The 27,882-nt window shown below is 40.5% G+C and overlaps 1 protein-coding gene across 1 annotated transcript in view; it reads left to right on the forward strand.

The window, feature by feature from the left end:
* The window catches only part of LOC136874566 (pancreatic triacylglycerol lipase), a 145,597-nt gene that overhangs the window by 90,258 nt on the left and 27,457 nt on the right, over positions 1-27,882 (forward strand). The window contains exon 6 of the mRNA XM_067148203.2: positions 661-909. Coding sequence (XP_067004304.2) covers positions 661-909 — 249 coding nt within the window. The remainder of the gene's footprint in view (positions 1-660; positions 910-27,882) is intronic.

A 27,882-nucleotide genomic window follows, 5' to 3' on the forward strand; every position in this document is an offset into this window, starting at 1 on the left:
CGAAAAGCTTCAGAATTAAGTCAACTAAGTTGACAGTGAAAAGTGTGGCTTTCTTATTAACATATTATTATTATTATTATTATTATTATTATTATTATTATTATTATTATTATTATTATTATTATTATTATTATTATTATTATTATTATTATTATTATTATTATTATACCCCAAATTGTTTGCTGTAATAAGTTGGAATGCAAACTAACTTGGTTATTAGGAAGTGCCATCCAGGACGTTCTTCCGTGATGTAATGAGAGTAACATTAATTCTAGGGGCTCTGATGGGCTGAACCTCTAATGTTTATGCAAACTTCATAGCATGACCGTTGTGGAGATTAGACTTGTTACACACTTCAGTAAGTTCGCATTCTAAACTAGATTGCATAAAAACCCACTCATTATTATTATTATTGTTACTATATTATTCCTTTTCTTTAATAGGAAGTGCCATCCAGGCCACTCTTCCATTATGTAATGAGAGCAACATCAATTCTAGGGGTTCTGATGGGCTGAACCCCTAATTTTTATGCATGCCTCATAGCATAGTCGTTGTGCAGATTAGACTATATTTGTTACGCGCTTCAGTAAGTTCGCATTGTAACCTAGACTGCATAAAGACCCGCTCATTATTATTATATTATTATTCCATTTCTTTAAGCTTATTTGCAGAGAGGAGGTTTCAATCTGATAGTAGTGGATGCACGTCGAGCCATGAGTGGTATTAACTACCTAGTGGCGCTGAAGACGGTGCCAACCCTTACGAAGGCTGTCGCTGCCGCAGTCGATAACATGGTACGAAGTGGTTTGGACTTGTCTCGCATCCACATCATTGGTCACAGCCTGGGAGGACAAGCTGCGGGCTACTTAGGAATGTACATCAAGTCTGGCCTTGTGCACCGTATAACGGGTAAGTTGATCATTCACAGTTTTAACGAAACTGAACATCTCGTCCTGCCAGTACCTTGGTCTAGGAGTATTACTCCAGTCGCCCAACTTAGGGATTATTATTATTATTATTATTATTATTATTATTATTATTATTATTATTATTATTGTTGTTGTTGTTGTTGTTGTTACGGAGTTTTCGTGGTTCAGAGAGAGGTGAAAGAAGGTGCTGGTTGGAATGGGTCTATCTACGATATCAAAGATTAACTTTAAACTTAAAAAAATAAAGGTTATATTTCTTTTCAAATTTCAGACTTAATAAACTTTTCACTTAGTGAAATAACAAGGTTACAGGTACAAATAGCAGTTTGATACAAGAAAAAAAACCCAAGGATTGGAAATTACAAGTGCTCAGCTTCCAGCTCCAAATTTACAGGTTTGCAACATAACAAATGTTGCGTTTAGTTAGACGAGGAGAGAAATCTCCCAATTCAAGAGCACTTTGCTCCAAAGGTTACAAATACGGCCTTCCAAGGACCCACTCAAAATTACACAAAAATCAAAAAGAGTTTACAAGCTCTCCAAATTCAACAAAGGAGACTGGCTCCCAATTTATTACAGCCTACTCAAGGCAACATTACACACAAAATCTTTCAAATTCTGGCCTCTCTAGGCCCAACCTACAATTTACAATTTTGTTTGTACACAGGGGTATCTGTTACCCAAACGACTAGGCCTTCCTGGAAAGAAGAACAGGTTAAATTACTGGCCCAAACACAAAATGTATGGAGGCGTACACTTGCACTCCTTGAAAACCAAGTATAAAACCCTAACTGGGCTCGCGGCACGATGATACATAGGCAAATCCCAAGCTACTGAGGTGACTAGAATGAAAGGTTAATTTGAATACATTACAGAAAAAGAAACAGTTACAAAATTTTAGTCACCTCAAGATGAATTGAAGGGGAATTCGAGAGGGTAACGCACTCTCTATCCCCGATTTACAGTTTAAGAGTTTATGAAATTTTACATGAAAAGGAGTTAAAATTTTAGAGATCAAACTGTTACATAGTTAGATTTTAGAACCTTTCCCTTACCGGGCGAGTTGGCCGTGCGCGTAGAGGCGCGCGGCTGTGAGCTTGCATCCGGGAGATAGTAGGTTCGAATCCCACTATCGGCAGCCCTGAAAATGGTTTTCCGTGGTTTCCCATTTTCACACCAGGCAAATGCTGGGGCTGTACCTTAATTAAGGCCACGGCCGCTTCCTTCCAACTCCTTGGCCTTTCCTATCCCATCGTCGCCATAAGACCTATCTGTGTCGGTGCGACGTAAAGCCCCTAGCAAAAAAAAAAGAAACTTCCCCTTGAATAAGTTGGCGGAGATAGCTACAGAGATAGAAAACTGGTGGCCATTACCTGGGCTGGAGTACTGCCTGCCGAAGAATGAAGCACCTCGCCGCTTGTCTTAACACACACACACACACACACACACACACACACACACACACACACACACACACACACACACACACACACACACACACACACACACACACACACACTCTCTCTCTCTCTCTCTCTTTCTCTCTCTCTCTCTCTCTCTCTCTCTCTCAGTAATTCGACGATCAGTAAGACAAGGTAGCTTGAAAAAGCAGCAGCTTATATACCCGAGGGGATGGTTCGAGAGGGTTCTGGACTAAATCCGGACAAAGCCTCTCATTTTTATTGAATAATTCAAAAGGTACAAGAAGCCTATTATTGGCTGAAAAATAATTACAGAAAATTTCTGATTGGCCAGATTCGAAAGCTACCAGAATGGGAAGGAAGTGTTGCAAATCTAGAAATATTGAAATAAATGAAAGTTTAGTTCTGAAAACTTAGAATACCAAACCTTTAAATCACTAATTCTTCTACCTTGCACCAGAGTGCATTACCTCAGTTTTTGTAATGACATCTATGGAGAAAAGTTCAAACTTCCTGACATAAACCAAAACAAAACAAATAAATCCAGTCAGTTTAGGCAACTTCAAAATAACACATTACTCAATTATTCAGTCGTGACATATTCTGGTCAATGTCCCAGCTTCATCCCTTAGCTGTTTCAAGATTTTTCTGATGGATAGCGTTCCTTAAGCGCTTCTTTTAAGTGTGCGGAGTTGAGGTGTACCTCCCGGTAAAATTATTATTATTATTATTATTATTATTATTATTATTATTATTATTATTATTATTATTATTATTATTATTATTATTATTATTATTATTATTATAACAGGGCTACACCTTCCCTGGCTACTTAAACTGTGCGCCTTCTCTACGGCCATCTTTCAAAAACTTTCTTCTCCGACGGTTAAATGGCTCTGCTAGCTACTTAAAGCGACCACTTATGGTTAAAGAAAAACGAATTGCTGAATATATTTTTGTTGTTGTAGTCCGTAGCCTTTCTTTCTGTGGATTGTTTATTTCATGTAGCAGTACCGAAGTTGTTAGCAGTTTACCTGGTTCCACCTCTAATGTAATCTGCCTATGGCATCCCTGTAAGTGTGTTCTCCAGAAAATCAAACCCGGGGGTACGTATGGAAATTCAGCCTATTAGTGCCTTGCATTTTAATTTAATCTGGAACATTCCCGTGCGGAAATATTTAAGGAGGGCCCTTCTGGGCCGTCTCGTCAGATTTGCTCCTATTACTGAGAGTGAGACTTGACGGAGGCCAGAGATGGCCAGGAGGCGGAGTGGGGCCGGCATGAAGAAGATGCAGCACTTTAAGGTAATGGCAGAATGTACCTATACATGTTGTGCAGGCGAGTATTTCGAGGAGAAGTTTTCAGCAGTTTTCTTAAAGTCTAATATGTAATCCTTTCTTTTGGGGCTGAAATATAGGATCTTCTGCACAGTCTTCGGAGTCTATTTACATTCCCTACTGTGAATACATTTAATATAAGGAAGCACGAGTGGTGACCATCGGATCGCTTTCCTTCAACATTGTGGTGTGTGACTTATATATTCAACCTCTAAATTCTGAAGATCATGTCTCAGATTTTATATTCCCCCCCTCCCCTTTGTAACCCTGTTTAGTATGGAATTAGGGTCTGTGTCATTGGGCCATAATACCACTCAGGTTCCCGTCTCTTTGAGAATGTTCATTAATGAGTGCTGCTGCTTCGCCTCCTTGCCTTTTCTTAACGGCTTTTTTGTGTAAACTTTCCTTTGAATTTTAAAGGCCTTGAAATATGGGCAATTAATCCCCTGTTTCTTCTTTATAGTTCTTATGGTAACCATGTATAGGTTGTGGTACCCTTTGGGAACAGCACTTAAACTAATTGTTGAAACTTGTAATATAAAAGCTCACCATGGGGCAACCGGTGTATGAACACCTTGAATTGGGGTCACCCTAGGGGTTAGTGAGTGCAATTTACAGTGTAAATAGCAACTGGTTGCTTGAATGAGGCTAGCCTCTCTTGTATCTTGAAGCTGAGACTCCTATAATATTTTACCTGTTCGGAGCAACTATGCTCTTTCATAAAATTGTACCTATCAGGAGCAATTACCCTCTTTCATATGTAAGTTATTATTATTATTATTATTATTATTATTATTATTATTATTATTATTATTATTATTATTATTATTATTATTATTATTATTATTATTATTATTATTATTATTATTATTGAAAATCCAAGGCAGTTTGGAATCCTATTTTACATAGTATACTAGGGTTATAGTTAAAATACATATTTAGCTTTACAATGAAAATTAATTCATGTATCTAATCGGCGGAGAATGAAGTTGATGAAGTTAATAAAATATTTGTAACAGCATGGCTTCTTAAACAAATGATACAGGGGTTTTGATAATGAAATGTTGCAATAATTCAAATGAGGTTTCAAGTCATGCCTTCTTCTTTCAAATGCAGCACATTCAAATAGTGGGTGGTCCACTGTTTGTGAGGATCCACAGACACACACGTAGCCATCAGGACGATTGATTCCAAATCAATAAAAATAATAACCAAATTTGCCATGACCAGTCAAAAATTGATTAATTTCAAAGTTTGGCAGCAACACGTAACTTTTCAGGTGGTTGAAAACCTCAGGGAAGAATATTTCTCTGGTGAGTTGGCCTCTAGTGGAAGAAGTCCAAATGTTGTTCCTTTGATGGAATATGTGCTTCTTTATGATTTTTTAACGTAGCTATGTGACGTTTTGTCATCAGTAATTTCCAAATTAGATGTAGCCGCTGCTTTTGCCACAAGATCAGCTTTCTCATTTCCAGATATTCCACAATGACCGTGAATCCAATCAAAACAGATGTGCGAACTTTGTTGAGATGTGGTTCTAATAGCTACAGCTATTGGATTCAGATTATATTTATTATTTATCGCATTCAACGCAGCTTGCGAATCACTTAATAACCGAGATTTCCTGTTGTTAGATTTGCACCATTAGATCGCAGACTTGATCACCCACAGTTCAGCCTGGAAAATAGAGCATGAGGAAGAGAGTTTGTACTGGGATGAGAACACCTTAGAATCGTTTTCATGAACAACGAAGGCGCATCCAACTTTGTCCTGTTCATTTGTGCTTGGTATGCGAGATCTATCTGTGTAAATAAAGCAGTCATGGGTAATTAAACAATTTTCATAAATGAAGTTTTGAAGAAACTTGGGTGATCAGACGGTAGAAAATGACAAGGTTGCTCTAGAGTGGTATTCAGAATGGGCATTGGTGATAAATTTTTTCTTCAAAAAAGTGAATTCAGCTTTTAGGAGTTCTCCCCATGGACATTGTACCTGGTTAAGGACTTCTAAGTCCAGTGCTTTTTTGGGGCTGACGAGCTCGTTGTTAATGTAAATATGCGCAAGTTATGTTTCAATTGCTCCTTGCCATGTCATTAAATTACTCATTCTGAATTTTAAGAAATGGAGAAAAAAATTTCCAAAGTTTGTTAAAGTAAATGTTTGTTCTAAGTGATCTCTTCTGCAGCCACACAATCCAGACGCCTCCTATTTCTCCGTAAGCCACAGTATCGTGGTAGCAAGTGGTAGCAGAGCATGGATGAAAGTGTCTAACAAAGCCCCTCTTGACTATTTTCACTAAATTTGGTATTCGAACACTAGAAATTTTCCAGTTTTCCAAATTTTCTAAATTTTGTCAAAATTACCATTATCATGACTGGCGCCAGAGGCGTTCTTGCTCCTTGGTATTTACATAAGAAGGAGCTCATTTTCGAGCTGGAAATTAGAAATGTACGGTCTAGTGGCACGGTTGCAACCGACGCATCAAGATTAAAGGTTTCTTAAGATCTACCTATTTCTATTCCTGTTTATGGTGAGAAGGAAGTTGTTGAGACATTGTCCACGATCAGCCTCAATATTGCTGATTTTGCTTCTGTTGTTGTTCTTTTGAAGGAAGTGACCCCTCCGGTAACCAAAGTGAACGAGTTCAGGCCAGGCTGTTTCATTCTTATAACAAAGTAGGCGATCTGTTATTTCTCAAACTGAGCGAAGAACATTCTACTATGGCTAACTGATTATGTCAACATATATCTGAGTTGTCTAATAAGATGATTCAATTGTTGTCTGAGTTTGTTCGTGGGAAGAGTGATTATGTTGCCCCATTAACTGTGAATGTGGACGAGGACTATAATAAATATTCGGATAGTGCGCAATCTATCAAACCACAGCGTGTGTCTGCCCCATCAGAACAGATAGCTAATACCGTGGGCAACCCACAACAAATTCTCCCGGTTTTCATTATCAATGCCGATTTGAACCACCTAACCCTCCGGTGGCCTCACCTATATTATCCCCAGGCTTTAGAAGTTTGCCTCATCCTCTAGCCATGTTGCATAAAGGGATTTTTAAGATTTTCGGTCAACTCCACGAATGACGTCATTATTTCATTTTTAAGATGCCTTGTAGAATTCCAGGTTTGGTGTTTGCTATCTCACTCTCTCAAATTTTGCAAATCATATATCTTTACACCGTCGGTGTCTTGTAACACAAGAGTGTTAAAGCCATATCGGAATGGAGCTCCATTAAGATATTCCATGCATACCCGCTGGCTAACTTTTTCCTTCTGTTGCCTTGTCTTCCTTAGTTCAGAAATACTACTTAGAGTTCAGAGGCTATATGAAAATCTAGCTGATTTTGTTCAGGATATTAAATTCTACACCAGAATGATTTCCTTGTACCATTCCGAAGGTCAGATAGCACAGACCATTATAGAAAGCATTTCTCCATCTTATCGTTCGTATTTGTGCTTTAATTCCCGTCCCCAAACACTTGGGAACTAGAGGCCATGTCTGTTTCTGCGGAAGGAGTGAAATATGTCGACACCCGAAGAATTGTGAGAGATCCACCACTTTGTTATAATGTTTCTCGGCCACCCCCGTGTAGAATTTTCACTCCTCGTAAATGTTATGCTTGCGGGTCTGCGGACGATTGATGGAATAAATGCCCCCTATTAAATTCCAAATATTCAAAAAATGGATCATCTGCCTCTTGAGGCTGTTTTAAGTGTGGGTCATATATGCATTTGATAAAGAATTGTAATTCTTTGGATACTACACCTAATTGTTCAACTTGTTCAACAGTAATAGCAATAGAATTTGACTAGACTGCCCGGCTGAATCCTTTTCCCGGCCAGTGTCTCAAGGCTCAGCCAAGCTTCAATGAGATTAAACGATTTCCTGCGTTGAGGAAATAAGAACGTCTAAGGCTATCTTAGAATGTCTTAGAGAATGTTTGAATATTGCTTCTGATGCTCCAGGATTTGTGCCACCTCAAAATTGAAATAAACAATGAACCTGTCACTGCCCTCGCAGATTCCGGATTTATCTTATCCATTATATCAGAAGAATGGAATTCTAAGTAAAGGAACTGTTGTAAACTCCCTGAATATGTTTCCTCTAGTGTAAAATGCGTTTCAGCCAAACCTTCTACTTTAGAAATGCAAGGATTCATCTACTGAAAGATTAGTCTTTCAAAGTTTAAATGCTAAATATTTGTCATGTCCTTTGATATTGGGGTCTGATTTCATGTCTCATTTGGATCTTGTGCTTAATCTTCAATGGATATCATGCACCTTCCATTCTGGTATTAAGTTACATATTCCAATTTTGTCCAGTAATTCTGCATCATGTTCGAGTGTTTCGCCACCTGACGATCAGGCCACCAATATTCGTACATTATGCCAGTCATTTTTCGACGTATTTTCGCGAAGTTTAGGTGTGATTGACATGACTGAATACAAGATTGTGATTACGGTTTCGATCCCTGACATATTTCTGCGTGATAGATTGTCATCTCCTAAGATAAGGGCCTTCAAGGAAATCATTGATAAGATGTTGAGCGATGATATCATTCGTCCCTCATTTTCCTTTTGAAAAAACCACAAGGCGGCTTCAGGACAGTAGTCGATAATACGGCTTTCAATCGTAAGATAGTTCTACATTCAGTACCAATTCCTGACTTGCATTCTTGCTTTTATTGGTTTCGTAAGGCTAAATTCTTCACGATCTTATATCTCAACCAAGCCTATATTCAGATACCTCTTGCGGAGGAATAGAAACATCTGTCTGCTTTTGCTACCGTCCGGAATCTATTCCCCACGGGTGTGGCTGTTCTCACTAGATTACTAAATAGTGTCTTCTCCGACATTAAGTTCAACTATATTTACCGTTATTTAGATCATGTCGTTATTTTCTCAAAGACTTTCGAAGAACATCTAGCTCATCTAGAGGAATCTCTCAAACGCCTTCCTTCGTAAAGCAGGCTTGACTGCAAGTTGTCGAAGGTATATTTCACAAAAGCATCTATGGCATATAGTTTACCCGATGTATTTTCTGTTGATCAATTTAGAACTCAATCAATCCGTGAATTTAAGCCTCATAAAGATGTTAAAACGGTTGCGCGGTTCATCGATATGGTGACTTTTTCCATAGAGTTTATTTCAAACTTCGCTAACTGGCAGCACCCCTGAACCTTCTTCGTAGGAAAGGTGTCAAATTAGAATGGAGTCCTTATCAGCAAGCCACTATCGAGGAACTCAAATCAGCCCTCTGTAATAACCCTGTCTTGGCTACGTCGGATTTTTCCAGCAAGTTTATAGTGGAGACTGACGCTTCTTCACCTGCTGTCGCAGCTGTTATTCTACAAGAATTTGAAATGGTATTGCCGCCCATCACCTATGCGTCCCGTACCTTGTCACCTCAAGACGCTACATATTCAGTATATTAATTAGGGACTTTCTGTGCCTTTTTGCATTGGAAGAAAACCATCTGTATTTAGAGCATGTCAAGTTTGAGCTAGAGACCGATAGTAAGGCTCTAAGGTGGGTGATTGCTTAAGCCACGACCTACTGACCGGATTGCTCGCTGGGCAATTCGAATTTCGTCACAACTTCTGCCTCTGGTTGAGCGGTTAATCAAAATCATCGATCAGCACTTATTGCATTCCATCACGAAGACTATCCTCGTTGGGATACATCCTTGAATTGGTTATATTTGGCTTTTAAATCCGCCGTTCATGAGTCCCACAAGTTCTCACCAATTTCACTTATGTTCAATTTCGTTCCAAACACCACATTGTCCAATTTGTGGTCTATCAACGAGCTCATAACAGAGACAATTTATCCAGGGAATATCCGGGATCCACGGAGGGAAGCTAGGAATAACCTTAAAGCCTCTCATAAGAGATTAAAAACGAGGTATGACCATGGAAGAAAACCCACCAATTTTAAAGGTGGAGAACAGTTCATGAGTAAATTTTGATCCCTCGGGCAAGCTTGCCCTCAGAATTCAAGGACCTTGTGTAATTATGGATTTTTCCACACCTGTCACTCTCCTGGTGAGTAATCCGCAGACTGAAATAACTTTTCCTGTTCACCTCTCTGAAATAAAGCCTGTGTGAAGGTCTTACTCCCAGTTGCTTAAATACCACCAATTTATTAATCCCTATCTCCTAGAGCTTATCCCAAATTATGGGGTTCACTGTTTTGCTACATATCCTCCATTTCGTCCTGTTGCTGACATCTTCAGGTTTTAAACCGACGTCATGCATATCGGCCTTGATATTGTCAGTCCACCGCTTTAAAGGCCTTCCATGTGGTAGTATTCCTCCCGGATCAACTTGGAGAGCTGTTTTAGCAACTGAGCCATCCTGCCTTCTCATAACGCGACCGTACCAGCAGAGACGCGCTTCCCTCACTTTCTTCACAATTGAAGTGACGCCAAGCCTTTGTCGAAAATCTGTATTTCTAATGTGGTAGCATCGAGTCAGTCCAAGAGTCCATTTTGCTAATTTATTAATCCGTTGGATAAATTCTATTTCTTTCCTTAGGTTATTTTGTAAGTGTGAGTATTGTTAGGAAAACTCGTGTTCCGTTACCCATTGCTAAGTAAAGATAAGGAGGACTACGGTTTTTTTTTTGTTCATCAGAACTTACAACTAGTACGTATTCTCATGGTTAGGTTGCATCCTAAATTTTAACTTATTGTGTTTGTTGTGTTTCATTTGTAAAAACTCTTCCCTTCTCTTATTTCTACGTATTCTACCATAACCGCCCCTGCCTCCAAACTTAATCAGAAACTCCGTATTGCCCGTCTTCAATTTTCGCCAGCCACGTTCTAGACTATATTTACCATCTTGTATGATAGTTGCTCTGGCCACCAAATTTCGATGTTATGCAGTGGCCAACATTACACCTAAGCCATGAGCATTCAACAATTAAGCAAGAATAAAACTTTCTAAATTCATTAGAGACTGCCTTGCTCCGACTATGACTCCAAACTCTACATTATTTGGGCCTGTCATCGAGGGAAGACGCTGGGATGCAGTTCTCAATCTTTCACTCTATCTTTGGACTGGACCTTGCTCTTAGGTCTTGGCCTCTCATCAACCCGGTTTCGACTCTCATAGTATTGGGAGGATGATTTCTCAGGGTACCCAAAAGGTCGGAGTACCACATCCAGACATCGGCCGTTGCGGCCAACCTGCCGTCAATACTGGGAACAACAGCCCGTACTTGGACTACTTCGGTGCTGTAATCATCACAACTCAATACAGAAAATCAAAACAAACAATAAGAACGGACTCTTAACCAAGATATACTCAAGATTGCCAATTTATTTCTATATTTCAATGTTTCCAAATCCTAATGTGCTTCAAGATTTCAAAACTGTTCACTCCATTGTAAAACCTTAGGAGGTTAGGGGTTCACCTTCCCCGGCTGCTTAATCTGCGCACCTTCCCTATGGCCACCTTTGTCAGTGAACACGAACTTCTAAAAACTTTAAAAAGCTTTCTTCTCCGACGGGTAAATGGCTCTGCCATCTATTTTATAGCAACCTCTTGTGGATGAAAACTAATTGCTAAATATATTTTTGTCGTTGTAGTTGGTAAATCTTTTTCTGATGATTGTTTCTTTTATATACCGAAGTTCTCAACACTTCACCATGTTCAACCTGTAATTATTTATTTAGAGTTGATAACAGAAATAAATTATATACATATTTACATACAAGAAAACAATGAACAAGAAAAGACTACTTACAACTGAATGTCAATATCATTGATCCACTGTATTGCTTCTGGAGCTGCCATCAGAAAATCCACTTTGCTGCCTGTGTATGCCCGCGTTTCACACTCTCTGACAATATGGTGTATGGTTTGTCGTGCAGCTCCGCAGTCATACGCGGGTGTTGGCAACTTATTTCATTTAAAATAATGGCTCTGCATCTGCTATGGCCTGTTATTATTCTGTTAAGAACAGACCATGTTTTACTTGGTAGCTGGAATCCATTTGGAAGTTTGAATTCGAAAACATACTGAGCAGGTGGATCTCCGTTGCTTCTTCCCACCGTCTTTTCCACTCTGTAGTTGGGTTGTAGCCTCTAGCAACCATGTCTAAGGCGTTACGTAAAGCTGCATGGTGTGAACATAATCTCTTTTGGTTTATAGTTCGTAGATCTTAATGTACAGGTAGATTGGGGTTCCTTAAGATATTATTAATTTCCTTGATGAGAGCGGTGGATCTGCGTAAAGCAGATGGCATTATTCCGGATAAAAGCGGGAGCCAATGAGTTGGCGAAGATCGAATTGTGCCAGTTATTATACGCATAGTGCAATTCAATTCAGTATCAATAAGTCTTGTGTGATGACTGTTCATCCATAGTGGAGCACAGTACTCAGCACTTGAATACACCAAGCCTAAAGCTGAAGACCGTAAAACGCTTGCAGAAGAACGCTAGGTAGTTCCACAAAGCTTATGAATGATGTTGTTACGTGTTTTCAGTTTCTGTGCGGTGTTCAGCAAATGTTGCTTGTAGGTTAGTGTTCGATTCAAGGTTACTCCAAGATATTTAGGGTTCCAGTTGTGATGAAGTATCCTGCCACATAAACTGACGTTCAATTTAGTATTTGCTAAGTGATTGTTTACATGGAAACAAGACACTTCCGTTTTATTGCTGCTGGGATTGAGTTTCCAGTTCCTGAAGTACGTTTCCAAAATGGACAAATCCCTTGTTAACATCTCTTCAGTTTTCTCCAGTTATTTGTGTTGCACAGCTAATGCAATAATTATCATCAGCGTAGCAGAATTTCTGTGATGTAACTTCAGGAAAATCAGTCATATATAAGCTGAATAGGAGTGGGGATAGGACTGAACCTTGAGGCAAACCATTTTGAAGCTTCCTCTCCTTGCTCACATTGTTCCCGATGATAACCAGAAGCCTCCTATCACTCAGCATATTGTTAATAAGTCTTGTCATCTATTTGCATGGTACGACCCGGAGAAGTGTATAGAACATATCCTCCATCCATACGGTATCAAATGCAGCAGCGAGATCGACAAAAGCAACAGATGTTTTCAATTTTCTTTGGAACCCTTTTTATATGAATGGTGTAAGTGCTAAAATTGATCACAACAGCTGCGACCTGGTCTGAAGCCTGCCTGATCCATGGGAATGTGCTGTAAAATAGCACTGCTTATTCTGTTAAATATGAGTCTTTCAAAAAGTTTGTAGCAACAGCTAAGGAGAGCTATGGAGCGATAATATAATCTGCCCATCACATGCCTGTAACTTGAAATGATTCTACATCCGAAAAGTAAAGCAAATTTCTTCCCATGATTACAAATGAAATGCAATAGCGTATGGCTTTTATGCCGGGGAGTGTCCGAGGACAGGTTCGGCTCGCCAGATGCAGGTCTTTTGATCTGACTCCCGTAGGCGACCTGCACGTCGTATTGAGGATGGAATGATGATGAAGCTGACACATACCCCCAGCCCCATGCCACCGTAATTAACCAATTATGGTTATGGGAATCGAACCGGGACCCCTGTGACCAAAGACCAGCATGCTAACCATTTAGCCATGGAGCCGGATCCCATGATTACAAACACCTGTTCAAAATTACTAGTGGTATCTTGCGGCAATGTAATTCAATACTAACTTCCGTGAGGCTGCGGCCAACAGTGACCGAGAAGGTGGCGTACCCTTGTGGTCAGCTGTAACATTATCCTTGTCTTTATCTCTGACTAGCAAATGTACCCCTGCTTCGCTACGGTATTCTATATTGTATATGGATTTCTCCATAAATTATTGTAAAGGCCGTGAGTAAGATTATATTAAATTGCATGTCTTTTAACGCTGTCCGAGAAGCAAAGGAAGAAGGACACCATACGTTGTTTCCGATGTAAGATAGGCATTGGGGAAGTTTCTTTGATAATGGCAGGCCACATTTCCTACTGCCGATCACAGTCGAGTTCCGCAGTTTCTACTATAACGGCAGGCTCCATTGGCAACAACCATTCAGAGTAAAGATGGAGAAATTTCATTATAAAGACAGGCCCCTTTTCCTAATGTCAGTCACAATCAAGCTGGAGAGATTCGGTTATAATCGAGAAATGAAGCAAGATCTAACGTATCAACAATCGAGACACGCCAATTAGTCATAGGACCAAAGTTGTAGATCTCTTCAAATTGAACAACGGTTGTGCTATCTGTTCTGTGATATGACTCACCGTTTAGCCACCAACTAACCCGAAACGAAGGTCTGAACAGTCATTAAAATACATCCATAAATCGGTATTTTCCGAGGCCAAAACGTTATACATTTGAAGAACTTGGAATTTCTCTTCAAAGAAAAGAATGTCCAGGTTTCTGGATTAGCACTCACATACACACGGAGCAATTAACGAAGAGCGCAATACAGTTCAGCAACTTGAAATTAATATAAAATAGGGTTATAACTGAGGACAGCCGTTTAGGACAAATATGTAAATACCAAGTGGATGTATTTGAAAATAAATTTCCCCTCAATTCATTGTGATTACATGAGTTACGGATATGAGAAGTTGGTAACAGAGGAGAAATTTAGGTGCAGGAATTCTTAGGAAAACAGATAGAGGATGACTTATGGTGTTATTACTTAAGCCTAAAGAGGCAAGGCAGAGGCAAGAAATTAAAACGAAAAACAGAAGTAGAATAGAAATGCAGTAAAAATTATAGCAAATGCCAGAAAACAATTCACGGTGTGAAATAATGGGCTACACTCCGCGGTACTGTTCAAATAATAACAACGCCCCTTAGTGCTATACGAGGACGATTGCAACCTCCAACGGTATTCCGCCAATATCCCGCAGAATGGCCGATTGACGTCTGTCTTGCTTTCTACCCAAGGAACAACCACGAGTTTACAGGCATGATGAGGAAAATGGCAATACGTTACTTCCCTGCTGGCAAGCAGTCAGAGACGTAACCATAGAAACCTGCAGGTTCGTTGTCGGTCTGTCGGTCACTCAATGCAGAGCATGATATCCGCAGAAAACAGTAAATTTCTCCGTCATTTGAAGAGTAAGGTAAATTATGTACATAACAAATGTTGCATAAAATGAAGGGACGGTTCACATAAAGTCCACGGATTTTACAGAAAATCAATAGTATAAGAGAAAATGGGAGAAAACTGTTCTGGTTTATTTATAAACCCCCGTATGTTCACAGATGTTTAAATCATATGCATATACAAAAATTCGAAGGGAAGCGTATGCTCTAAATATGAAGTTTTGTCGAGATCTGTCCAGCCGTTTCGCCGTGATGGTGGAACAAACGAATAGGCATGAAAAATGAAAACCGCTGATGCGGTCTTGAGTTGATCTAAAACGGATAAACATCCGAAAAATTGTCAAAACACATGAAATTACAGACAGCGGAACCCCTACAACTTTATTTACACTGACTGACAGAGCAAATCCAACACCAAGAAGGAGTGGTTCGAAAGGGATGAAAGTTGGGGAAAAAACAGAGACGGCACGGACGAATAATTGATGTTTATTTCAAACCGATATGCAGGTTACACAATGCGCACGTCATCGACTCAGTAGGATGTAGGACCACCGCGAGCGGCGATGCACGCAGAAACACGTCGAGGTACAGAGTCAATAAGAGTGCGGATGGTGTCCTGAGGGATGGTTCTCCATTCTCTGTCAACCATTTGCCACAGTTGGTCGTCCGTACGAGGCTGGGGCAGAGTTTGCAAACGGCGTCCAATGAGATCCCACACGTGTTCCATTGGTGAGAGATCCGGAGAGTACGCTGGCCACGGAAGCATCTGTACACCTCGTAGAGCCTGTTGGGAGATGCGAGCAGTGTGTGGGCGGGCATTATCCTGCTGAAACAGAGCATTGGGCAGCCCCTGAAGGTACGGGAGTGCCACCGGCCGCAGCACATGCTGCACGTAGCGGTGGGCATTTAACGTGCCTTGAATACACACTAGAGGTGACGTGGAATCATACGCAATAGCGCCCCAAACCATGATGCCGCGTTGTCTAGCGGTAGGGCGCTCCACAGTTACTGCCGGATTTGACCTTTCTCCACGCCGACGCCACACTCGTCTGCGGTGACTATCACTGACAGAACAGAAGCGTGACTCATCGGAGAACACGACGTTCCGCCATTCCCTCATCCAAGTCGCTCTAGCCCGGCACCATGCCAGGCGTGCACGTCTATGCTGTGGAGTCAATGGTAGTTTTCTGAGCGGACGCCGGGAGTGCAGGCCTCCTTCAACCAATCGACGGGAAATTGTTCTGGTCGATATTGGAACAGCCAGGGTGTCTTGCACATGCTGAAGAATGGCGGTTGACGTGGCGTGCGGGGCTGCCACCGCTTGGCGGCGGATGCGCCGATCCTCGCGTGCTGACGTCACTCGGGCTGCGCCTGGACCCCTCGCACGTGCCACATGTCCCTGCGCCAACCATCTTCGCCACAGGCGCTGCACCGTGGACACATCCCTATGGGTATCGGCTGCGATTTGACGAAGCGACCAACCTGCCCTTCTCAGCCCGATCACCATACCCCTCGTAAAGTCGTCTGTCTGCTGGAAATGCCTCCGTTGACGGCGGCCTGGCATTCTTAGCTATACACGTGTCCTGTGGCACACGACAACACGTTCTACAATGACTGTCGGCTGAGAAATCACGGTACGAAGTGGGCCATTCGCCAACGCCGTGTCCCATTTATCGTTCGCTACGTGCGCAGCACAACGGCGCATTTCACATCATGAGCATACCTCAGTGACGTCAGTCTACCCTGCAATTGGCATAAAGTTCTGACCACTCCTTCTTGGTGTTGCATTTGCTCTGTCAGTCAGTGTATACAGATGAAGACATAAAAGCACATACCTTACCGTGCTCCTGGGTTATGGGTGTATCTGTACATAAACCATGACGTCATCTGCGTGAGCATTCGTATAGTCTTCAGGCTCATAGCATAAGATCCATTGTGCTCCCTGCATTTTCAGTCGAAATGAACAGCTATCAGTGTAACAAAGCTTCGATATAAGTCGAATGCTTTCGATCGATTGATGAAATCCTGTCGAAAGTCGAAACAAAGGAAACAATAGTGAATATGCATTGAACCGGGTGCTTACGTGCTAATGTGATTCTCTGAGCCCACTGCCACTATTAAATGACTGGCAATTGAGTCTACAATAAGATAGAAAGTTATGGAAGAGAACCAGGGCTTCCTAAAGGAGAATAATGCAACGTGTGCTTCTTTGAAACTGTCCCTTCAGTTCAGTTGTATGGAGTCCGACACCATGGCTGAATGGTTAGGGCTCTGGCATTTGGACCAGAGGGTCCCTGGATTGATTCCCGGCCGTTTTGGGTTTTTTAACCTTAAATGGTTAATTCGTCTGGATCGCGGCTGGGTGTGTGTGTGCGTGTGCCGTCTTCATCATTAGAAATTATCTTATGCAGGGCCCCATCGTCACAGACATTCACGTCACCTGTAGGCAGTCTACTAGAAAAAGTTCTGCATCAGGCCTCTCCGGACGTTATACGTCATTATTTATTATTAGTTGTATGGCTTTTCAAGAAAAAATATGATTGAGAGAAGATGACGCCATACTTAACATAGTAATCAACTGGTTGAAGTCGTCTTAAAAATGACTCTTGGGTACCAGGTTGACCCCTTCCATCCGCAGTCCAAGCGAGTCCAGGCATAGGATAGATTACTTTGTCCCTTCCTGACCGAAAAGTCAGATATCGGTCTGGCAGTGACCTGAGGGGCATTGTAATCTTGTAGGAGAAAAACGTGGATGAGGTTGCAAAACGAAAATTGAAAAATATGCCTGGCTATATCATGAGTAATTTCATTTTTACGCTTTAAGCGAAGCTGAAGATGTCCTTAACTCTCTCAATCTAGGAACCCTGATGAATTCCTGCTCCTTCGTGCACTAAACAAAATAGTTCAATTACTTAAAAGTCCATCTTTCAGCCTGTAAATGATATACCAGAGATTACCGTTCTCTCAATTAGCCAGTTTGCGCCCGAAGCAGGTTGATGCACGAATAATTGAAGAGATGGAGTCTAAACCCAAATACATATAAAATCTTCTTTCATTACAACAAATAAATTAACATAATGACATTGAAGCTGATGAAAAGACCGATACTACATTCACTTTAACACTGATACGCTCTTACAAAGTTTTTATGCAATTAATAGGCACGCGTCTTTTTTTTTTAAATTGCACTAACAATTATGCCGTATTGGAACTGGAATCAGAGAAGGAGACCATTTAGAAAAGACCATTCTGCAAGGCAGAATTGAAGGCATCAGACCAAGAGGCAGAACAAAACGTAGATGGTTAGACCAAGCAACGAAGACCACCGGTCTACCTCTTCACAATATCTTAAAAGAAGAGATGAAAACCGCACGGGATGGAAAAATCTCGTTAAGGATTCAGTTACTAATGAAGTGAAGAAATGAGGTCACGACGCTCATCAATGAGTAAACCGACTGCTGATGATGACTTGTAGAGATCTTGTCGGCAAATTTTGGTTCCGATATGGTTATATCCGTGTTTCATTATACATATTTTTACATATTCTTGGAAATATTACACATTTTTACATGTCACGTGAAGAATGTAAAGATTTTTGTTCATATCTGGGAAATTTCCTCAAAAAAGTAAACATTGTATCAGTTCGCTTAATTTTCAGACAGCAGGCATAGTAAAATAATTGTCGAATTTCATCGAACCTCGATATATCGAATCATCTCGGGAGCTGAACTTTAATTCGAGTTATCGAAATTGTTATAATATGTAATCTATATATATATATATATATATATATATATATATATAAAAGAACATGTCCTGACTGACTGACAGACTGATTGACTGACTAACTGACAGACTGACTGACTGACTGACAGACTGACAGATTCATCATCGCCGAGCCAGAACTACTGGACATAAAGAAATGAAATTTTGAGGATACCTTTATATTACAATGTAAGTGATCGCTAAAAGAGGATTTTTGCATATTCCGTCACTAAGGGGGTGAAAGGGAGGGGGGGGAGGTGAATTTTAAAAATGAGTGTATCTATATCTCAAAACTTTGAAAGTTTACACATGTAAAAATTGGTATTTAGAATCTCCTTGCAGACTGAACGCTGAAAGGCATAACAGTCTATAATGATAATGTATGTACGTATGTATGTATGTATGTATGTATGTATGTATGTATGTATGTATGTATGTATGTATGTATGTATGCATGTATGTATGTATGTATGTATGTATGTATGTATCTAAAATGTCCTTTAAAAATAAAGAAACATGTATTTTTTTGTTTTCGGAAAATCCATATAGGAGGGGTGAAAAAGAGTGAAAAAGTGGTTGAATGTCTTTAATGAGATTACTTATGGTTCTTGTTTGTGGGTTACTGTAGTCACGTCCTAGCTCGTGAACCATGGGCAACGGCTGAGTGGCCTAGTAAGTGGTCCTGAGAGTCGGGATACTAGTTGCTATGGAATGGGGGTGGGCATCTCGGACTTATTCTGAGTCGTGGCCCTCCTTGTGCTCAGGCGGCTAGGACAATACAATTACCCGGTGGTCCATAACCCGTTAGAGGAGAGATCCTCACTTGGACTATGTGCAAATAGGGTAGCATCCTGCTTCATGAATTTACCCAGCTCAGAACATTTTAAGCAAGCCTCGGACCTATGGGAGTAATGGAGTCCCACTCCCATTTGACAGGCGAGGGACTCCTTGGAAACAACTTGGCGAACGAAATGGAATTCGATGGGGAGCTATCAATATTAATGGGGCTTATGGAAGAAAGAAGGTAGAACTGGCTGAGTCAGAAAAGAGGATGCATCTGGATGTGCTAGGAGTAAGTGATATTCGGGTAAGGGGAGATAATGAGAAAAAGATAGGAGATTATAAAGTGTACTTGACGGGTGTTAGAAAGGGAAGGGCAGAGTATGGGGTAGGGCTCTTTATCAGGAATACCATTGCACGCAACATAGTTTCTGTTAGGCACGTAAATGAGCGAATGATATGGGTAGATTTGTCAGTTGGAGGAATTAGGACAAGAATTGTTTCAGAATATTCACCATGTGAGGGTGCAGATGAGGATGAAGTTGACAAGTTTTATGAAGCATTGAGTAACATCGTGGTCAGGGTCAACAGCAAGGGTAGAATAGTGCTAATGGGCGATTTCAATGCGAGAGTTGGGAATAGAACTGAAGGATACGAAAGGGTGATTGGTAAATGTGGGGAAAATATGGAAGCTAATGGGAATGGGAAGCGTTTGCTGGACTTCTGTGCTAGTATGGGTTTAGCTGTTACGAATACATTCTTCAAGCATAAGGCTATTCGCCGCTACACATGGGAGGCCAGGGATACCAGATCCATAATAGACTATATCTTAACAGAGTTTGAATTCAGGAATTCTGTTAGGAATGTACGAGTTTTTCGCGGATTTTTCGATGATACAGACCACTATCTGATCTGTAGTGAACTAAGTATCTCTAGGCCTAGGGTAGAGAAAGCGAAATCTGTCTGCAAACGAATAAGGGTAGAAACTCTCCAGGACGAGGAAATTAGACAGAAGTACATGGACATGATTAGTGAGAAGTTTCGAACAGTAGACAGTAAGCAGGTTCAGGATATAGAAAGTGAATGGGTGGCATACAGGGATGCTGTACTAGAAACAGCAAGGGAATGCCTAAGAACAACTGTGTGTAAAGATGGGAAAAGGCGAACATCTTTGTGGAATGATGAAGTGAGAGCAGCTTGTAAACGTAAAAAGAAAGCTTATCAGAAATGGCTCCAAAAAAGGGCCGATGCAGACAGGGATTTGTACGTAGATGAAAGAAACAGAGCGAAACAAATAGTTGTTGAATCCAAAAAGAAGTCATGGGAATATTTAGGTAATAACCTGGAAAGCAGCAGGGAAACCTTTCTGGTCCTGCTTCCAGAGCGTCGTTAAGAGATGGCGAGTCTCTCTCGTGTGACGAAGCGTCGAAAACAATCCTCCATTTGATTGCTCCATTCCCCTCTTTCTTGACAGCGCGGTGTGGTAGGTAGAAAACATCGCTTAGATTATCTTCTGCAGCAGTCATTTCAACATGACCTTTCTCAATATAGTCAGTCATTTGTGAACAGTACATTTCTCGAAACTCAGCATTGTCGTAAAGTTTCCTTTCAAGTGATCTGAAGCGATTCTTGGCGTTGACGCGGTTTGATGGCAAGATAAGTTCCTGTTTTCTGGGTAGAGACACTACTCTCCGCCCCTCTTTCATACGAAATGAATCGTGAAACTGTTGAAGAATGGTAGCGTCCTTCCTAGAAAGTGTTCTACCGTGCTGCTCTCTTATTCCCATGGTCTCTAAATCCCAGAATTGTCGCATGCTGTCGTCTTTAGGTTCAAATTCTTGACTTGTGTGAACATGATTTATAGCGACATGATGGACTGTGATTCCTGACTTGTTTCCGCTAAGAACCCAACCCAAGTTAGACGGGAGAAGTGCTATGGACTCAGAAAGGCGTATTGGTTGGCCATCTCGGATCACCTTCCAGTAGTGATCACCATCTATGAGAAGTTCAATAGGGAGGTCGCTTTCATTGTCCTTGGGGTCTGCTAATTGTAACGTTCGGGCGCATGATAACGAATAGACATCGTGTGGAACAGCAGGATGCGGGGAATACTTGTTTTCGCTCTCGACAGCTGTTATCTTTTTTTTTTTTTTTTTGCTATGGGCTTTACGTCGCACCGACACAGATAGGTCTTATGGCGACGATGGGAGAGGAAAGGCCTAGGAGTTAGAAGGAAGCGGCCGTGGCCTTAATTAAGGTACAGCCCCAGCATTTGCCTGGTGTGAAAATGGGAAACCACGGAAAACCATTTTCAGGGCTGCCGATAGTGGGATTCGAACCTACTATCTCCCGGATGCAAGCTCACAGCCGCGCGCCTCTACACGCACGGCCAACTTGCCCGGTACAGCTGTTATCATTATATTAGTTTTCGACCACACGCCACTGATGTTAAACTGGACAACCCTACGTGTTGTAACCGTGTGTCGATCACACTCAAATGCCGTAACAGACAGTTTCCTTTTTTCGACAACAGTAAGCTTGAGCTGATCCACGAGGCTTGTTTCGATAAAACTGGACTGACTTCCAGCATCTAAAATACACCGTGTAAGTTTGGTCAGTCCAGTCGGGCCTGTTATCCAAACCCGAGCAGTTTGAAGATACGTGAAGTTGGAGGGCGTGTTTACATCTATCTTGCCCACCGCTACAGCTTCTCTCTCATCTCCTCCACAAATTGACACGTGGTGTGTCTTCTTGCATATGGAGCATGATACCTTATTCTTCTTCGCACAGTCTTTAGAGTGATGGCCTCGTCTAAGACAAAGGAAACATCTGTTCGCTTTCTTCAGTTTTTCAGTTCTCTCCTGGTTGTTCGTTATTGTTTGATAATCTTGACCTCAGTGACCTCGATTCTCACAAAAAACGCAATACGGTTCTGTGACTTGTTTGATATTCTTTCTCTTCGGTTTGTTAGGTCTGGTGTTAACACGGAGAGAAGCTGCCGTCGGAGTATAAGTAGTCGAAAATGGCCGGTCGCAACGTATCTTCTGCGTAGTCAAGGCACACTCCACCTCTTCGTTCAAAAACTGCATTAGACGCGAGATACTGCTTTCTGGTATTTCCAACCTCTTGGCGTTAAGTAGCCATCGGCGACAAAGATCGTCAGGAAATGCGCGAAGAATTTTAGGGGCTAGCAGTTTTCCATAGACGTCTACATCTTCACCTAGTGCTGTCAGCGCTTGAATCCGTCGGTGGCACTCAATATACGTGGCATTGAGAATCTCAGGACTGTCGGAATGTGCAGGTTGCAGATGCTTCAAAAAATCCAGGTGGGATTGAATAATTCTGTTTTTATCCCCATAACGGAACTCCAGAATCTTCTTCACCTGTTCGTAAGTATCGGCCGTTACTGATATTCCATCCACCAGATGTTTGGGTTCACCGTCGAGATATCCTCGAAGGAATACATGTTTGTTTATCACCGATACCGCTGAGTTCTTGTCCACCGAAGCCTGAAATTGCTCCCAGAACCGTGGCCATGATTCTATGTCTCCTGAAAAGGTCTCTATTCTAATAGTAGGAAGCTTAACTTCGGAAGTAGCTATGGGTGACGTAGTAGTAGCTGAGCAAGCATGTGCGTCTTGTGAATTCTTTGCCTTTATAAGTTTATTAGCCTTCCGCATTGCACGTTTAGCACTGTCTATGTAATTTTCACAGACTTGTATATCCTCGTCATAGTCGTCGTTCACAATCAGATCGTGTATAGCATCATCTAAAACGATTAAGCTCTCAAAAGTGTCTTTAAGGCGTTCCAAGCAGTGTTCTACATCGTCCAGCGCCGCATTATCGCTGAAATCATTTATCTGTTTAGTAAAACGTGTAACGTTGGAACGCTGAGTAGTGCGTTTCCTTTTTAGCTTGTCAAGCGAGGACTGAGACATTCTTTCTTGTTAGTCGGTTAGTGTAATAATGTTCCGTGAATTTTCTCGTGACGTGTCTGACAATGTGTTTTCTTTTGTATTTACAGAAATGCTCAGGAGATAGCGCTAGTTGTCACCCTGTCGTTGTTAGAGTCTCCTAGAGATTATGACCTCTTTGCAGGTTATATGACAACAACATGGCGGCTAAAATATATTGCAATCAAATATAGTATTTTGAGATGATTGAAAATCAAGGAGCACTCAACCGCGTATAAAAGCAAGTTTTTAGTGCTCTAACAACAATCAAAATAGTATTAATGCCGTGTAAGTACTTATCTGTTCCCTTGTCGTAGTGAAACGTAGGTTGACGAAGGGGCCGATAGATACAGTTTCACAAGTTTTTCAATCAACACCTTATTACGTATTACACAAGATTAAAGATTGTTGTATGTTATTTTCTCCTGTATTCCGTGTTCCCGGGTTTCGGCACCATGATATGTTTTACGGGTGTTAATTGAAAGCGTGTTTATTACAAAACTAGCTGATCGTGATTTTTTATTACGTCTCGTGAACATACAATATAATAATCAACTGTCAAGTGTTTCGTCATTATCTATATCAACTGTCAACATAAAAAGTAAAATTCTCTAATTTGTACATGGTCATAATCTTCAACAGGTGCAATGAGTATGGTATGAAAATTAGCCTCTTGAAGACTAAATTGATGTCAGTAGGTAAGAAATTCAACAGAATTGAATGTCAGATTGGTGATACAAAGCTAGAACAGGTAGATAATTTCAAGTATTTAGGTTGTGTGTTCTCCCAGGATGGTAATATAGTAAGTGAGATTGAATCAAGGGGTCGTAAAGCTAATGCAGTGAGCTCGCAGTTGCGATCAGCGGTATTCTGTATGAAGGAAGTCAGCTTCCAGACGAAACTATCTTTACATCGGTGTGTTTTCAGACCAACTTTGTTTTACGGGAGCGAAAGCTGGGTGGACTCAGGATATCTTATTCATAAGTTAGAAGTAACAGACATGAAAGTAGCAAGAATTATTGCTGGTACAAACAGGTGGGAACATTGGCAGGCGGGTATTCGGAATGAGGAGATAAAGGCTAATTATGAATGAGCTCGATGGATGAAGCTGTACGCATAAACCGGCTTCGGTGGTGGGGTCATGTGAGGCGAATAGAGGAGGATTGGTTAGCTAGAAGAATGATGGACTCTTATATGGAGGGTAAGAGAAGTAGAGGGAGACCAAGACATCGATGGTTAGACTCGGTTTCTAACGATTTAAATATAAGAGGTATAGAGCTAAATGAGGCCACAACACTAGTTGCAAATCGAAGATTGTGGCGACGTTTAGTAAATTCTGAGAGGCTTGCAGACTGAACGCTGAAAGGCATAACAGTCTATAATGATAATGTATGTATGTATGTATGTATGTAGAATCTCCTAAAAAAATAAAGAAACATGCATTTTTTGTTTTCGGAAAATCCCTATAGGAGGGGTGAAAAAGAGTGAAAAATTGGTTGAATGTCTTTAATGAAGCTGCTTATATTTCAGAAACTGAACCTATTACAGACCTAAAAATCGGTGCTTGGGATTTCCTTTTTAATTTAAGAAACGCGTATTTTTGTTTTTGGAAAATCCATATAATGGGGGTTGAAGAGGAGGGTGCATTTTAAAAATGGGTGTATCTATATCTCAAAACTTGAAAAGTGTACAGATGTTAAAAGTGGTTTTTAGAATCTCATTTAAAAATAAAGGAACACGTATTTTTTTGTTTTCGGAAATTCTCAATAGGAGGTGTGAAAGGGGGTAAAAAATGGGTGGAATGCATTTAATGAGGATACTTATATCTCAGAAACTGAAGATATTACAGACGTGAAAATTGGTATTTGCGACCTCCTTTAGAAATAAAGAAACACGTAATTGTTGTTGTTGGAAAATCCAAATAGTGGGGGGTGAAAAGTGGGTGAATTTTTAAAATGAGTGTATCTGTATCTCAAAACTTTAAAATTTAGAGATGTAAAAATTGATATGTAGAATCTCCTTTGAAAATAATGAATCACATATTTTTCAATTCTATGCAATTCCTAATAGGAGGGGTGGAAAAGGAAGAAAATGTGTTGAATGCCTTTAATGAGGAGATACTTATATCTCAGGAACTGAAGATATTACAGACCTGAAATTTGGTACCTGGGAGCTCCTTTAAAAATAAAGAAACACGTATTTTTTGTTTTGGAAAATCCAATTAATGGCGCTAAACTGGACTGACAAATTGCGATGAATATTTAGAAAGACATTAGCTACAGTATATCTCAGAAACGTAAAATATTACAGACGTAAAAATTGGTATTTGGAATGACCTGTATAAGTGGGGAAAGATAAGTAATTTGTTTTTGGAAAATCCACTTAAGGGGAACTAAAAAGGGGGTAAAATTTCAAAATGAAAATTTCTACAGTATATCTCAAAAACGTAACATGTTACAGAATCGAAATGTGGTATTTTTATCTCTATTAAAAATAAACGTGTATTTTTGTTTTCGGTAAAACCACTTGGGTGGGCATGGGGGGGGGGCCTTAAAGTGACTGAAAATGGGGTTGAATTCTTTTAATTAGAATACTGATATCTCAAAACTGAAGATATCACAAACGTGAAATTTGGTATTTGGAATCTGCTTTAAAAGAAACACGCATTCTCGGAAAATCCAATGAAAGGAGAGAAGGGCGAGAGGTGGAAGAATTGAAAAATTAATTGAATTAATTGTATGAGGACACTTACGTCTAATAAAAACTAAAGTTGTTAGAGACGTGAAAATTGGTATTTGGATCTCCTTTAAAAACAAAGAAAAACGCGTTTTGGGAGGGGGGGGGGAATCATCTTGGGGGCGGGAGTGAAATGGAGTTTAATTCCTTTTATGAGGACAAAAACTGAAGATGCTAGAGTCGTGATAATATAAATGGTACTTAGAAGATCCTTTACTATTAAAGAAACAAGTATTTTTTGGCGGAAAATTCACTTAGGGGTGGGGAGATTATGAAAAGAAGTGAAAAAAGTGAATTAGTTTTATGGGGATATTTACATCTCAAAACTGAAAGTAACAAACGTGAACATTGGTATTTGCAATTTCCTTTAAACATAAAGAAACACGCCTTCTTTTTGGGGGGTGTGGGGGTAAATCTACTTAACGGCGGCGGAGTGAAAAAGGAGTTGGGACCAATTGATTTTACAGTTCATAATGTACTTATTAGGAGCCTCTGTGGCTCACGCGGCAGCGCGCCGGCCTCTCACCACTGGGTTCCGTGGTTTAAATCCCGGTCTCTCCATGTGAGATTTATGCTGGACAAAGCGGAGGCGGGACAGGTTTTTCTCCGGGTCCTCCGGTTTTCCCTGTCATCATTCATTCCAGAAACACTCTGCAATATCATTTCATTTGTCATTCATTAATCATTGCCCCCGAGGAGTGCGACAGGCTTCGGCAGCCGGCACAATTCCTATCCTCGCCGCTAGATGGGGGCTTCATTCATTCCACTCCTGACCCGGTCGAATGATTGGAAACAGGCTGTGGATTTTCAATGTACTTATTCTGATCATAAGCCGATCATTTGTAATCTTTCCTGGGTTCGTTTTCAAGAGCCGTCTTTTCCTTTGGAGAACGTACTTGGATTACAGTAGATTCCCCTGGCATATAAATACGTTTTTTAACACATTTGAAATAAACGATAGGAATGAGATTGGCCGTGCCATTGTTCACCTCTATAATAAGATCCATAATGCACGGAAGTATGTCATTCGTATCGCCAGAAATTCCGCGCACTTGCCTACGCGCGACAATGTGTTGCTGGTCACATTGTCAGCAATGACAATGGTGACAGATATAATTGACCGCCAAGTAGCAGTCTTGCATCTTGCTGTGGGGTCCATAATAATAATAATAATAATAATAATAATAATAATAATAATAATAATAATAATAATAATAATAATAATAATAATAATAATGTTCTGGACCGTCGTCAAAATGTGCGTACCGCGCTGGAAACGGGAACTGGTCGGGCAATGACTACGAATGCAGTCCGGCCGCGGGTTCAGTACCGCCAAGGCACCCAAGACGACACCACGCCGGATCTCTTCAAGGATTTGATCGATGTTAAAAATGCTTATAGGAAATGATGGCAAATATTTAGGGACTCAACTGACCGGGTGGAATACCTGGACCTAGGTCGGGAAGTACGAAATCGATTGCTGGAAAGAAAGATTGAAAAATGGGAGGAACTTTGCCGTAATATCTCAGAAAACGTGTCAGATCGCGAATTTTGGCGGATTCTCTCAGAAAACGAGTCAGATCGCGAATTTCTGCGGATTGTTTATAAAACGTTAAGTATTTAATTATAAATTCGGTATAACATAGCGAAGCACGTGTATCTTGCTAGTTAACAATATAATAATAATAATAATAATAATAATAATAATAATAATAATAATAATAATAATAATAATAATAATAATAATCTTTGCAACATGATTAAAATAATCAAATATGAAATATAATTCAAAATATATTTTTAAATTACTGTATGTCCGTAGTATGAGCGCCAGAGTTCACCTGAATTGATCCCTCGAAGTTTGACGAGGCATGATAATTCTTTCTCTCCCAGGGCGTGTACTGTACATAAAGCT

Source organism: Anabrus simplex, chromosome 5 (assembly GCF_040414725.1).
Source record: "Anabrus simplex isolate iqAnaSimp1 chromosome 5, ASM4041472v1, whole genome shotgun sequence".
Taxonomy (NCBI): domain Eukaryota; kingdom Metazoa; phylum Arthropoda; class Insecta; order Orthoptera; family Tettigoniidae; genus Anabrus; species Anabrus simplex.